The sequence below is a fragment of the Panthera pardus genome, unplaced genomic scaffold, assembly GCF_024362965.1.
Source record: "Panthera pardus isolate Hobbes unplaced genomic scaffold, ASM2436296v1 HiC_scaffold_7, whole genome shotgun sequence".
Taxonomy (NCBI): Eukaryota; Metazoa; Chordata; class Mammalia; order Carnivora; family Felidae; genus Panthera; species Panthera pardus.
In genome coordinates, this window is record NW_026527002.1 from 3,230,039 (window position 1) to 3,244,130 (window position 14,092).

At 39.1% G+C, this 14,092-nt stretch overlaps 1 protein-coding gene across 6 annotated transcripts in view; it reads left to right on the plus strand.

Moving 5' to 3' along the window:
- Positions 1–14,092, plus strand: part of SNTG1 (syntrophin gamma 1) — an 881,864-nt gene that overhangs the window by 556,449 nt on the left and 311,323 nt on the right. For 5 of the 6 annotated variants that reach the window (XM_019428901.2, XM_019428905.2, XM_019428906.2 and 2 more), the window contains one exon: positions 2,060–2,194. The exons of the other annotated variant lie outside the window; for it this stretch is intronic. In XM_019428901.2, coding sequence (XP_019284446.2) covers positions 2,060–2,194 — 135 coding nt within the window. The remainder of the gene's footprint in view (positions 1–2,059; positions 2,195–14,092) is intronic. 6 annotated transcript variants of the gene reach the window in all.

Below are 14,092 nucleotides of genomic sequence, written 5' to 3' on the forward strand. Positions count from 1 at the left end.
CTTCCCAGCACCCAAATCTGAGCTCAAAGTCTGTATTTTGTTTTGCAGACAACTATCTAATAATGAGGGGGCATTTTATACATTATTTGAGTGAATGGAGCTCTGACCACATCCGACGTAATGACAGAAGTCTCATGGCTGTGTTTTTGTCCCTCAAACTTTCCCTGGATGATCTTTGATATCTCTTTGATGTGTAACAATAATGTATTGATGGGCTCTCAGGGAAAACCCCTTTTTTCATCCTCACATCGAGACAGCATTATTTGTGATTGCCAGCCATTCCATTACACTTCGGGGAGAAAATTGGCCCGAATGTACTGTACATTAAAAAATCAGCAAATGTGCTCAATTATGTTCACTTGGCTTTGATATTATTTTATATCTTCCTCTTCCCCATGCCATCTCAGAGTGGTGCCCAGCCAAGATCACATTGTAAGCATGAAAGACTTTGCTCTGTGAAAAATGTAGAAAATTATGTTCTATATTAAGGAAAATAGAATTTGCTTTTGCTGAAATATTTTTGTCCTCGAGACACATCCACTTGAGTTATGCTCTAGAATAGACTAATCGACACTATTTACTGAGTGTCTGCTGTGCACCAGTCCCATAAAGGAGGAAAGCACACCATCCTTGGTCCCGGAAGAAGCTTATTTTTCCCTAAAAGATATCAATAACCCTTACAAAATAATATATGGGGTGTAATGGCATGTATTAGCACATGGAATAAAGCAGTTTGCAGAAAGAATTGTTTTTAGAGGCCGCGGTATCTAAGTATATTCTCATTTACATTATGAAACATTCTTTTAAAGAAACATACTCCTGGAGACCCACATGTGAATTTGTATTCCAAGAGAAAGCCTGGCATTATTGCCCGGGATTTTGTGCTCATTAAATACTAAGGGTAAATATGTATTTCTGTGTACTTATCCATTTATCCAAATTAAGAATGGCTCAATACTTATGAAATGAAAATGTAATTGCCAAGGTAGCCATTGTTCCTGTTGACTTTTGGTGCAGAATAGCAGCCAGGGATGATTTTCTGTCTCAGAGGAATTTCCTTTTGTATTTCTGATGAATAGGAACCTTCAGTGCTCTTGCTAGGGAGCATATTTCTGTGGATCTGGGTGAGTGTTATACCCTGACCTGCTTCAGGAGACACGGGCTTCGTGGGCTTCTTCCACAATCACTGAGGTCCTGGCGCAAAGCTACGCAGTGCAAGTTCCGCCACCTTCACGGGCTGTTTTGACAGTTCCCCGAAATATCTGAAACAAATCAGTGGACTGGGAACCGTACATCTCGAGTCTGAAGTCAGGCGGCTTTTAATTAACGGCATTCATGTAGACAGTTCTCCTCACACCTGTATCCTCATTTCTTTAGCTGGGCTGTGTATGTGTGCATGCATGAGTGTTTGTGAGTGGGTGTGTACGTGTGTCCAAGTATGCGTGTCTGTGTGCTTGGTGACTAGGAATGATGAAATCGTGGAGGTTCCAAAAGATGTTAAGTACGTAGAGTTTCAGATTTAAAATTCCACCAGAGAGACAGAACGTAGGCTAGTGGTTGCCTAGGGCTAGGGCGAGGGGTGGGGCGATGGACGGAACAGGTTTCCCTCTGGAGGGATGAAAATGTTCTAAAATTGATTATAATGATGCCTGCACGACTTTGAATGCACTAAAAAACACTGACTTGTACATCCTAAAGGGTTGAATTATATAGGAGGTGAAGTGTATCTCAATAAATCTGTTACCAAAATGTTGTACTTAGATTATAAGTATTAAACAAAACTCATCATTTTTCAGATATGGTGTATAAACTATCCTCCTCATGGGCCTCATCTGATGTGGATTTTCTGACATAGCCTCCATTACCTGAGGTCACCTCACATGAAATGGTTAACCTTGCCTGCACCTGTATTAAGTATCAAATTCCAGATTCATCAGTGCGCAGTTTCCTTAGGTCTCAAATGCTATTCATCATGTTTTGCTGTGAATCGGCCATAAAATTATATTCTATAAACTGAGTGTAATTTATTTTCTCTGTTTTGTTCTCTCCCTGCCTGAAGACAAAGACAGGGATTTGTTTGCTGCAGGATGGTAATCAGGAGCCTTTCAAAGTCCGGCTGCACCTAGCTAAAGATATTTTGATGATCCAGGAGCAAGATGTGATATGTGTGTCTGGTGAACCTTTCTATTCTGGTGTAAGTAGCTCTTCCTTCTGTTGAAGTTTGTTGTTTTTTCTTTTTCTTTTTTTAATTTGTTCTGTTAACAAAAATGTTTATTCACAGAAACTTCATAATATATTTTCTTTTACTCTCCGAGCCTAGTCAGTCGTCTTTCGTGTCAGCTTTGTTCACATGATTAAGTAAGCACTGTCCTTTTCCAAGTACCAAATCCGGGTCCACAGCCACACATTAGGGCCCATCCCTACACACGAAGGCACCTCGCAGACTCCCGGCTGTGGTTATGGGGCTGTGGTGACACTTCTATCATCTGACCTTGAGCAGGTGCATTCCAGCTTTTTACACAGAGTACTGTCTGAGAACAGCGCAGGGCAGTTTTTCCTACCGTGACCTTACATCATTACCTACCCTGACGGAGGCATCACATTGAACTTTGCAGGTGGTGCCAACGTGGAGCCCAATTCTTCGCACCTGGGAAGCGTGAGGCTTTAGGTGACAGTCACTGGACTCCATGTCAACGCTTTTCCCCAGGGGAAAGTGCATGAATGATTCCATGGACCTCCCTGATAGAATTATGCCTAAGTGTCATAGCAAGGTCTCTCTGATGCCCCGACTGGTTGGCATATTACCTCGCCGCTAATCCAGCCTCAGAAAGGGCCATAAATCATCTCTCAAGACTCATTGGTCTGCTTAGTAACACTGAAGTACAACTGTGGAAGACATCCTTAGGTGAAATTAGATTATACTTGACAAAACAACTTTGCCATTAAAGAGGACAACTTTCAGAGTTTATCACTTATTGTATAATAACATTAAAGACATTATTTTAACAGTGTTGCCATATGTGATCTCAGAAGAAAATTATAGAAAACAACAAACATTCAGCTTCCTGGATTCCCCGGACATCTATAGCTATTTAGCACAAAGATTTAATTTGTAGCTTATTAACAGACTTACCTCAGAGTGTTTTGTTGGTGACGAATAATGCTGAACTTGAGTTTCCACCTCGCTTGTCACCAACATCCTATGGGAGTCACACCAGGTCCTAAATCAATAGGCCTTTGCTAACTAAAGATAATGGGCATTTTGCAGACTGTTAACTATTCTTTTGTCACAGACCATTTAAATCATCCTGAATCATGGGTCTGGCTGTCAAAGCTGATTAAATTGTTCCCACAGGGTGCCCTTTCTTCCTTTTAGTTAATTAAACAATAGCAGTCAATGGTCAATTCCTTCCTCCCTTCCTCCCTTCCTCCCTTCCTCCCTTCTTTCCTTCCTTCCTCCCCCCATCTATTCCCTCTCCTTCTCCTCCCCTCTCTCTTTCTCTGTCTCTTTTCAGTGAAGCAATACAACTCCTATAAGTCTTTGGAATGAATATATTACACAAGTCCTAGAACAATAAAATGCTGTCATTTGTAAAATCCAGACTATCAACATGGAGATAATATTATTGATTTTAAGCTATGCAATCAAAATAGCTAATATATGTAAACCTAATCTCTTTTGAAAAGAATGTTAGGAAGAACTTGATAGAATTAAGGAGAAACATTCTATGATAATGTCAACACATGCAAAAACAAATTGACACAATTTGGCAGTCATTTATAAGAAACACTTTCAGCAAAGTCTAGATAAAATGGAACTCCCTTAAGCCAATAATCTAATGAACACTTCTTACTAACTTTATCATCCACATTGAAGAACTCTCTGAGGTTGTAAGCAAGGCACAGATCATCACTTGCCACATTTTTACTCAATATTGTTTTGGTTGTACAGTAAGTCAGGAAATGGATATAAATGGCATAACAGTTGAAAAAGGAGATAAAACAAGTTTATTTTAGATGCCATGATGGTGTGTGTAGAAAACTCTAAGAAATCTACAAAAAATAGAATGACATACAAATTCATCAAGGTTGCTGGAAATAAGGATGATGTCCAAAGTTAGTCATATTTCCATAATTTGCAACACAAAAATAAAAATGGAATCTACAATACATCAAAGGGATAAGAAATTTAGCAAAATATGTACAAAGCTTTTACCTTGAAAACTACAATACTGTGATAAAAGAAATGAAGATACACAAGCCAATGGAGAAATGTAACTTGATTGTGAGTTAACGACTAAATATTGTTAAGTTGTCACATCTTCCTAAACACTCATTATCAATCAAAATCCCCAAAATGTTTTTGTAGACCACGACAGGCTATTGCTAGGATTTACATGGAAATACAAAGACTCCAGTATAGCCCAAACGATCTTGAATAAGGAGAGCAAAGTTGGAGTGTTTATATTTCCCACTTTCAGAACTTACTATAAGATTGCAATAATGAATGCAATGTGAGATTGTCACAAGTACAGGTACATGAATCAATGGAACATTATAGAGTCCGGAAACAGACCCATGTTTATATGGCCAATTGCTTTTTTTTTTACTGTATAAACAAACTATGCATAACATAAAAGTTATCACTTTAACCATTTTTAAGGGTACGGTTCAGTGGCACTGAGCATATTCACATTGATATGAACCTATCACTACTATCCGTATCGAGAATTTTCATCATCTCATACTAAAACTCTGGGTCCGTTAAGTATTTCCCAGGCCCTCTCCCTTCAGCCCCTGGTAACCTCTATACTACTTTCTGTTTCTATGTATTGACTAATATAAGTGGAATCCCACAATATTCAGCCATTTGTGTCTGGTTTATTTCATTCGGTATAACATCTTCAAGGTTCATCCATGCTGTAGCAAATGTCAGAATTTCCTTCCTTTATAAGACTGTGTAATATTCTGTTGCATGGATATCACGTCTTTTGTTGATCTTGTTTATCCATCCACCCAACAGTGTATATTTGGGTTGCTTTCGCCTTTTGGCCTTTGTGAATAATGCTAATATGAACATGGGAACACAAGTATCTGAGTCCCTGTTTTTAATTCTTTTGGATACATTCCCAGAAGTGGAATTGCTGCATGAAATGGTAATTCTGTAGCAATTTTTTGTTCAATCTCTTAGCAGATATGTAATTTGCAAATACTCTCTCCCCACCTGTGGCTTGCCTTTTACTCTGTTGTTGCCTTTGATGCGTAGTTTTTGATTTTGATGAAGTTCAATTTATCTCTCTGGACTTTTGGTGTTATAGCTAAGCAATCATTGCCAGATCCAATGTCATGAGTATTTTCCCCTACATTTTCTTCTAAGAGTTCCTAGTTTCAGTTCTTATGTGTACATCATGTACATCATGTACATTGATTTATTTTGAATTAATTTTTGCATATGATTTTGGTTAAGGGCCCAACTTCATTCTTTTGCAGGTGAGTATCCAGTTTTCCTACACTGTTACATCTTGGTACCCTTGTCAACAGTTATTTGACCTTGTATGTGTGGGTTTATTTCTGGACTCTCTATTCTGTAGCATTGGTCTATCCATCTGTTTGTGTGTGAGTACAATACTGTTTTGATTACCTTAGCTTTGTGGTAAATGTTGAAATCAGGAAGTGTTTTACATCCAGCTTTGTTCTTTTGCAAGAATGTTTTGGCTACATGAGAGTTCCTTGAGAGTCTATATAAATTTTAGGATGGATTTTTATATTTCCATGAAAATTGACATGGGGATTTTAATGAGCATAGCACTGAAGGAGTAGCTAGCTTTGGATAATAATGACATTTTAACAGTATTGAGCCTTCTAAACCAATGAACACAGGATGTCTTTTCATGTATTTACATCTTTATTTTCTTTCAGTAAAATGGGTTGTGGTTTTTAGTGCATATCTGTCACCTTCTTGGTGAGTTAATTCACCTATTTTATTATTTTTGATGCTATTGTAAATGGAGCTGCTTTCTTAATTTTCTTTGCATTGTTGAACTGATTTGTGTGTGTTCACTTTGTATCCTGCTACTCTGCTGATTTTTTCTTTAGTTCTAATGGGTGTGTGTGTGTGTGTGTGTGTGTAATAGAAGGAAAAGTGAAAGTTCACAAATTTGTGGAAATTAAGAAATTTTTAAGCACCCAATGAGAAAAGGAGAAATCACAAAGGAAAACACAACATACATAAAGACGAGTGAAAATGAAAAGTACGACATATCAAACTTTGAGCTGCAGTGGAAACTGCCAAGAAGGGAAACTTTAGCTGCAAAGTGTAGGTTTTCTGCATAGAAGATCATGTCATCTGTGAGCAGAGGTAATTTTAATTTTCTTTCCAATTTGTATATCCTTTATATCTTTTTCTTGTTTCATTTCTTTGGCTAAGACCTCTAGTGCTACATTTCACAGAGATGCTGAAAGTAGGCACGTTGACCTTGCTCTTGCTCTTGGAGACGACACTGTAAGTCCTTCACCTCTGAGTCCAGTCTTACCTGTAGGTTTTTCATATATGCCTTTATTCTATTGAGGTAGTTTTCTTCTAGTCTTAGTTTTTTGAGTGTTGAAAGGGTGTTGAATTTGTCAGATTTTTTTTTTTCTGCATCAATTGATGTAATTGTGTCTGTGTGTGTGTCCTTCATTCTGTGAATATGGTATATTACAATGGCTGAATTTCACGTGTTGGATCATTCTTGCATTCCAAAAATAAATCCCACTTTGTCATGATCTATAATATTTTTAATATGTTGCTGAATTCAGTTTGCTAGTATTTTGTTGAGGATTTCGCATCAATGCTCATAAGGGTCTGTAGCTTTCTTTTCTTGTAGTCTTTCTGGTATTGGTACCAAGGTAATGCTGGCCTCAAAAGGAGTTAGGGTGTTTTCCTCCTCTTTAATTTTTTTAACAGTTTGAGAAGAACTGGTATTGTTTCTCCTTTAAATGTTTGGTAGAATTGACTAGTGAAATTACCAGGTCCAAGCCTATGTGGGAAGGTTTTTGATTGCTGATTTAATCTCTTTATTAGTACTATGTCTATTCAATTTTTCTATTCATGATTCAGGCTGAGTGGGTTTTGTGTTTTTAGGAATTTATTTCATCAAGCTATCTAGTTAATTCTTAGTTCCCTTTTTGATCTTTTAAAAAATTTCTATTAGTTGGTAGTAATGTCCTCACCTTTAGTTCCGATTTTAGTCATTATTTTCATCTATAATATTCTTCTTTTCTTAGCCAATGTAGGTAAACATTTATGATTTTGTTAATCTTTTCAAAGTACAAACTTATTTCATTGATTTTCTGTATTATTTTTCTATTCTTTGTTTTATGTATCTCTGTTGTAATCATTATTTTCTTCCTTCTGTTTTTTTTTTTTTTTTTTAATCTTCTTAAATGGTTAAGTTGTTAAGTTGTTGGTTGGAGATTTCTCTTTTTATGTTAACTTTTACAGCTAAAGTTTCCCTTCCTGGCACTGCTTTTGTCGCAGCTCAAAGTTTTGCTATGTTGTATTTTCATTTTCATTCATCTGTAAGTGTGTTCTATTTCCCCTTGTGATTTCTCCTTTTCCCATCGGGTGCTTGAAAATGTCTTAAGTTCCACAAATTCGTGAACTTTCCCTTTTCCTTCGGTTACTGATTTCTAACTTCATCCTGTTATGGTCAGAGAAGATAGTTTGTATGCTCTATGCCTTCTAAAATCTACTGAGACTTAATTTGTGTGTGGCCTGACACATGCCGTGCCTGGAGAGGGTGCCACGTTCCCTTGTGAAGAGTGCCAGCCTTCGAAAGGACTGTACCGTCCTGTTGGTTCGCCTTGAGATTTTTTTGTTGTTGCTGAAAACTGGACATTTGTCTCTTACAATGTGGTCACTCTGGAACTAAAATTCTTCCCTTTCCCAGGGTTTGCTGCTTTTGTATGTTTCCTAGTCTTTAATTTCTGTAGGCCATCTCTAGGCCAGGGATTAGCCTAAAGTGTCTTCTCAGCTCTTGCCTGAGCCTGTGTCTTTCCCTGGACGTGCTCCGTGACTTTGTAAATCCCCCCATACGTGAATGCACAGTTTCTTTTGAGTATCCTACTTCTTATGTGTCTGGCTCCCAAAAGAGCAAACAGAGAAAGGAAGGGGAAGGAAGGCCCTGGCTCTTTGAATCTCCAAGAAGTTGCTGGAGCCAGTGGGGATTGCAACAGAGGCAGCTTGCCTGTGTCTCTCTGCAGCTGTGCTAGCAAAGGAGAAATCAGTGGGGCACCTGGGTGGCTCAGCTGCAAACTTCAGACTCTTGATTTCGGCTCAGGTCACTGCACCCAGCTCAGCTGCGTGTGAGATTCTCTCCCTCTCTGCTTCTTTCTCCTCTCTCTCTCTCTCTCTCTCTCTCTCTCTCTTTCATGCTCTCTCTCAAAATAAAGAAATAAACTTAAAAAAAAAAGTAGAAGTCCGTGATCAGAGCTTGGATCCACAATATTTCGAGTAGAGTCCCCACTGCCTACTCTGTTTCCCGCGAGCCAGGTGTCAGCTGCTTCAGGAACAGGTACACAGCTGTCTGTCATTGGGCAGGGGTGGGTGGGGGGAGAGGAATGGGTATTCGCTACTGTTCCGAGAGCTGAAGTTGACCTAAATTAGCCATGACTTACCATTCAGAACTTCTGCTGAAAGTTACAGTCCTTACCGTAGGCTCCAGAATTCAAAAATAATTATACCAGGCAGATTCTACCAGTGCAATTGTAGATGGGAAAGAAGGATTCTTGGTGCTTTCTATTTCCCATTCTTTTTTTTTTTAATGTTTATGCATTTATTTTTGAGAGAGAGAGCCTGTTCGCATGAGCTGGGGAGGAGAAGAGAGAGAGAATCTCGAACAGGCTCTGCACTGTCAGTGTGGAGCCCAATGCGGGGCTGGAACTTATGAACCATGAGATCATGACCAGAGCCAAAATCAAGTCAGAAGCTCAACCCACTGAGCCACCCAGGCGTCCCTCCCCCATCTTCTTTAATGGCACTGGTCACTTGTCATATCAGTTCAAAGGGGAGTGAAAATCTTTTCAATAAATATGCTGGAACAGCTCAATAAATAAATGGAAAAATAAGATTACAATGAATTATGAATATTTTCAGATTGATTTTACTGTATGTGAAATGTAAAACCAAAACAAATAAGTTTCTGGAAAAAAAAACATAGGAAAATATTTTTGATTTCGAGTGTAGACAACAATTTTTTAGGACAAAACAGTTCTAATACAATAAAAAAATGGTAATGTGTACTCTATCAATATTTTAAAAATTTGATCTTTAAAATACCTTTTTTAAGAAAATGAAAAAGCAAACCCCAGATTAGGAGAAAATATGCCCTATTTGAGATAGGACTTGTGTCCAGAATATATAAAGAACTACCACAAATTGAAAAAAAAAAAAGGTACAAACAATCCAATTAAAGGAAAAAAATAATAACAACTGAGCAAAAGACATCAAAATAAGATATTCAACTTGCTTAGGAGAGCATAAAATGATGGTCCAATTTATTAGTCATCAAGGAACTGTGATCAGATCAGATTAAAATACCATAATATACAAATTGACACTCATTACAATGACTTAAAAAAAGACTTGGCAAAGATGTGTTTCATTTAGAAATCTCATGCATTAAGTATCAGTTGAGCAACCTCTTTGGGAAACTATTTGGCAGTTTCTTATAAAGTTAAACATAAACCTTCTCTTAAGTGAAAAAATCCTACTCTTTGGGATTTACCCAAGATTAATGAAAACAAATGTTCACAGGAAGGCTTGTACAAGAATATGCAAGTTATGAACCAAAACAAGTTGTGAATTGATAAATGAATTTTGGTACATTCACAAAATGGGTTTCTATTCATTTATTCTTTCAGTGAAAAAAATAAATAAGGGATTTCCAGTTTGTGGCTCTACATATTAAGGAACTTGGAAATCACCACTCTATCACGACAAGTAAAATCTGAACAGACCGGAAAAGCATCAGCTCTCCTTGGATCCTTAAGGGAGAGGAGGACACAGGGCAAACTGCTACTCCCAAGACTGGACAGACAGGCAAATACAGAAAGTCACAGCTTACCAAATGAGAGGCCTGCCCAAAGGAATCACCGTGGCCACCTGTGCTGGCATAGGAAAACCAGAACTGTAATTGGATCGCTGGAGGCTCAGTGTGGACAAGTCTGAGGGTTAAAGGCGCCAGGGGACTTCTGGCTTCCAGTTCCGCTTGTAAGGATCTTGGAAGGCACCACTCCTTCCTCAAAAATAAAAAGTTGAACAGACTGAAAACTCAACGCTTCTTGGATTCCTGACAGAGAAGACAGGGCCAACCTCGGCCCTCAGAACTGGGGAGACAAGACAGTTGAATACAGGGAGTTGCTGCTAACCAGAGTCTCAAGAGCAGACAGTGGGAACCGGGGCCAGGCAGGAAGATCTGAGCTATAATTGACAAATTGCTGGCCACTCAGTGTGGGCAATCTGAGAATTAACTCGAAGGGGACCCAGTCATAGGGGGCCCCACAGTGTTTTAAAATTTATCTCCAGGAGTTTGACCAGTTTCTTACAGCAAGAACTGGAGATAAATCCCCTCTGGTGTCCACGGAGTGGGAGGGAGAAATGGAACCAGAAACGGGTCAGAGCACTGTTTTCTGAACGATGCCTGCCCTCACAGGAAGCTAGTTAGCTAATCAGCGCCTAAACTACTTGGGCGTTTTCTGACCCTAACTGACCTGAGGAAGGAAAATACCCAACTCCAGCACCAATGCCTGTGTCCTCTAGCCATCCCATTCTACTCAAGGGGGTGGGAATAAACTGAGAAGGACTTTTGAGGTTCCATAAACACAGGCTTCTCAAAAGCCTGAGACCTAATCACAGGGTTGGGGAAAGCTTCCCCTCCCGACACTGCATCACCACACTATTAAAGGCCTGCTGATAACAGTTCCTTTGACCGAGTACATCATGGGAAGCTACCAAGAAATTACTAGAAGAAACACCAAGAAGGTTAAACGCACATGCACATGTGTGCACACACACACACACAAACTTTGAAGAGACAGAACAAACCTCAGAACCAGACATGTCAGAGATGTTGGCATTATCAGAGCAGAAAGTTAAAACAACTCTGATTAAAAAGCTAAGGGCTCTACTGAATAAAATAGACAGCATGAGGAAAGATGGGTAATGTAAGCAGAAAGATGGAAATCCTCAAAAAGCACCCCCAAAAATTCTAGAGATAAAAACACAGAAACAGAAAGGATGAATTCCTTCAAAATGTTCATTGGTAGACGGGACACAGCAAAGGACAGAATCTCTGAGTTAGAGGATTTATAAATGGAATCCTCAAAAACTGAAAAATTACAAGAACAAAGACTGAAAAGAACAGAACAGAATATCCAAGGACTGTGGGACACGTACGAACAGTGTAACATATGTGAAGTGGGAATATCAGAAGGAGAAGAAAGAGAGAACAGAACAGAAAAGATATTTGAAGCAATAATGACTGAGAATTTTCCCCAGATTAATGTCAGGCACCAAACCATAGGCGCAGAAATCTTAGAGAACAGCAAGCAGGATAAATGCTAAAAACCTACACCTAGGCATATCATTTTCAAGTTACAGAAAATCAAAGATAAAGAAAAAATACTGAATAAAGCCAGAAGAAAAAACACACCTTGCCTGTAGAGGAACAGAGATCAGATTTATAACTAACTTTTGGGGCACCTGGGTGGCTCAGTCGGTTAAGCATCCAGCTCTTGGTGGTGATGATGATCTCGCGGTTTGTGGGTTCCAGTCCCACATCAGGCCCCACACTTACAGCACGGATAAATCAACTTAAAAAAAAAAAAAGATTTACAACTAACTTCCCCTTAGAAACCATGCAAGCAGGAAGAGAGTGGAATGAAATATATAAAGTGTTGAGAGGAAAAAATCACCAACCTCGAATTCTGTATCCTGCAAATTTTTTCTTCAGAAGTGGAGGACAAAAACTTTCTCAAACAAAAACCAAAGAATTTTTTGGCAGCAAATCTGTCTTTCAAGAAATAATGAAAAAAGTTTTTTAGGGAAAAGGAAAACAATGTAGGTCAAAAACATGGATCTTCATAAAGAAAGGAAGAGCAACAAAGAATAAATATATGAAAAAAAAATAAGTCCTTTTTTTTATTCTTAATTGGCATAACAGATAAAAGTTTGCTCAAAATAATAACAGCAAAAATGTTTTTATTATGTTTGTGAACACTATATATATTTTATATAGTATACTATACTATATAATATTTTATATTATATATAATATATATACTGTATACGAATACTGTACACATATTTATGAATGGCTATTATAAGTGAAATGAGTAACAGAAACTAGACAAGGAAAGGGAGAGCAGGATTAGGATTATTTGGTTATTATAAGGTACTCAGACACCTGTGAATCAGTGTAGTGTTATTTGAAAGTGGCTTTGGATTACCTGCAAGTATATATCACGAGCATTTGGTCAACTACTAAAAAAAGTAAAAAGGGAAGTATAACTGGTATAATAAGAAAGGAGAGAAAATGGAATATGATTCTACAAAGTACAGAATACTCCACTTAAACAACCAAGGGCAGAAAAAGAGTGGTAGGATACAATCGACAGCAATAAACTGAAAAAAATAACAAATATGGTAGCTGTTAGGCCAACTATATCAGGAACCACCGTAAAATAATATGCCAATTAAAAGACCGAGACTGTCAGAATACATCAAAAATCCAGACCCACCTACATATTGTCTACAATAAATCCATCTTAAATATAAAGACACATACAGTTTAAAATTAAATAGGCTGAGAAAAATATACAGAAAGTATAGACTAATATCTTCAATGAACATAGATGCAAAATCATCAACAAAATAGTCACAGATCGAATACCAACCATGTGTAAGAAGAATTGTATGCCATGACCAAATGGGATTTATACCAGGTATGCGAATTTGGTTTATCATTGAAAACTCAACTAATGTTATCCATGACATTGACAGGCTAAAAAAGAAAAAAAAAAACACCTTTCTAGTGGAAGAACACTGGGAGGGAAGCCCCATCCCCCGTTGGTACAGTGTTATGAACAGACCCTGTCTCCTTTCCAACACATACCTCACCACCAGGCCAAATGAATTTGGCCGGGAAAACATCTGGTAGCTACTGCCTCTTAGATCATCCATTCTACCTCTCACAGAATCACTGGAACTCACGAGGCTCCAGTCCTTTCCCTCTTAAAGCAGTGCAACAACTGACCAGGTATTCCCTCTGTGCACCTTTACAGGCACCAGCCAGGTCTAGGGTGTGCTCAGCCACTGTCTTTCAGAAATCCCACAATAAGAGGTCACTAGTCCCTATCTTCAAGGACACAGCAACATTTCAGGTCTATATGTTCATCCCACCCCCTGGAGGATCCTCCCAGAAGGTAGAGGAGATGGTGCCCGCAGGGGCCTGCCCATACACTGTGGTGCTCTGCCTCCTACACAATGGTGGTCCCTTGCCCAGCCACTGGCCGCTAGGGCTCACGGCTTTGTGTGTGGGAGCCCGCGCACTGGGCGAGGGAAGGTGTTAGGAATTGCCTCCCCCGGAGGCGGCCCTCCACCAGTGACCAACAGAAACTGGAGGGTGAACACCAGCTTAAGTCTGGGGCGGGTATTTTGAAAGATGTTCCGATTCCCAGTAGGATGGGGCCAGCGACACCGAGCAGTAACCTGCTCGAAACCCTCCCTGCATTGGCTTCGCTTCCTTCCACTCTCCAACTCCCTTCTCTTCACCCGGGAGCACTTCCTGGGACCCATCTCAAATGAAATTCTACCTTTTAAATCGACATCTGGAGGTAACCAGCCTACAAAAAAGAATGTAATTCCCTACACTCTAAGGATTACAGCTGTTCTCTGGGAGAACACTGCTTTTTTCAACTGCCCCCTGTTGAAGGCCCTTAGGCACCTCTGCATGGAAAATCAGACCATCTTTGGACGTGACCTTCACAACGTATGGTCTTTGTGCTCTCTCTCTAGAATGATAGCTTGACTTTTCACTTACGATGAGTTAGG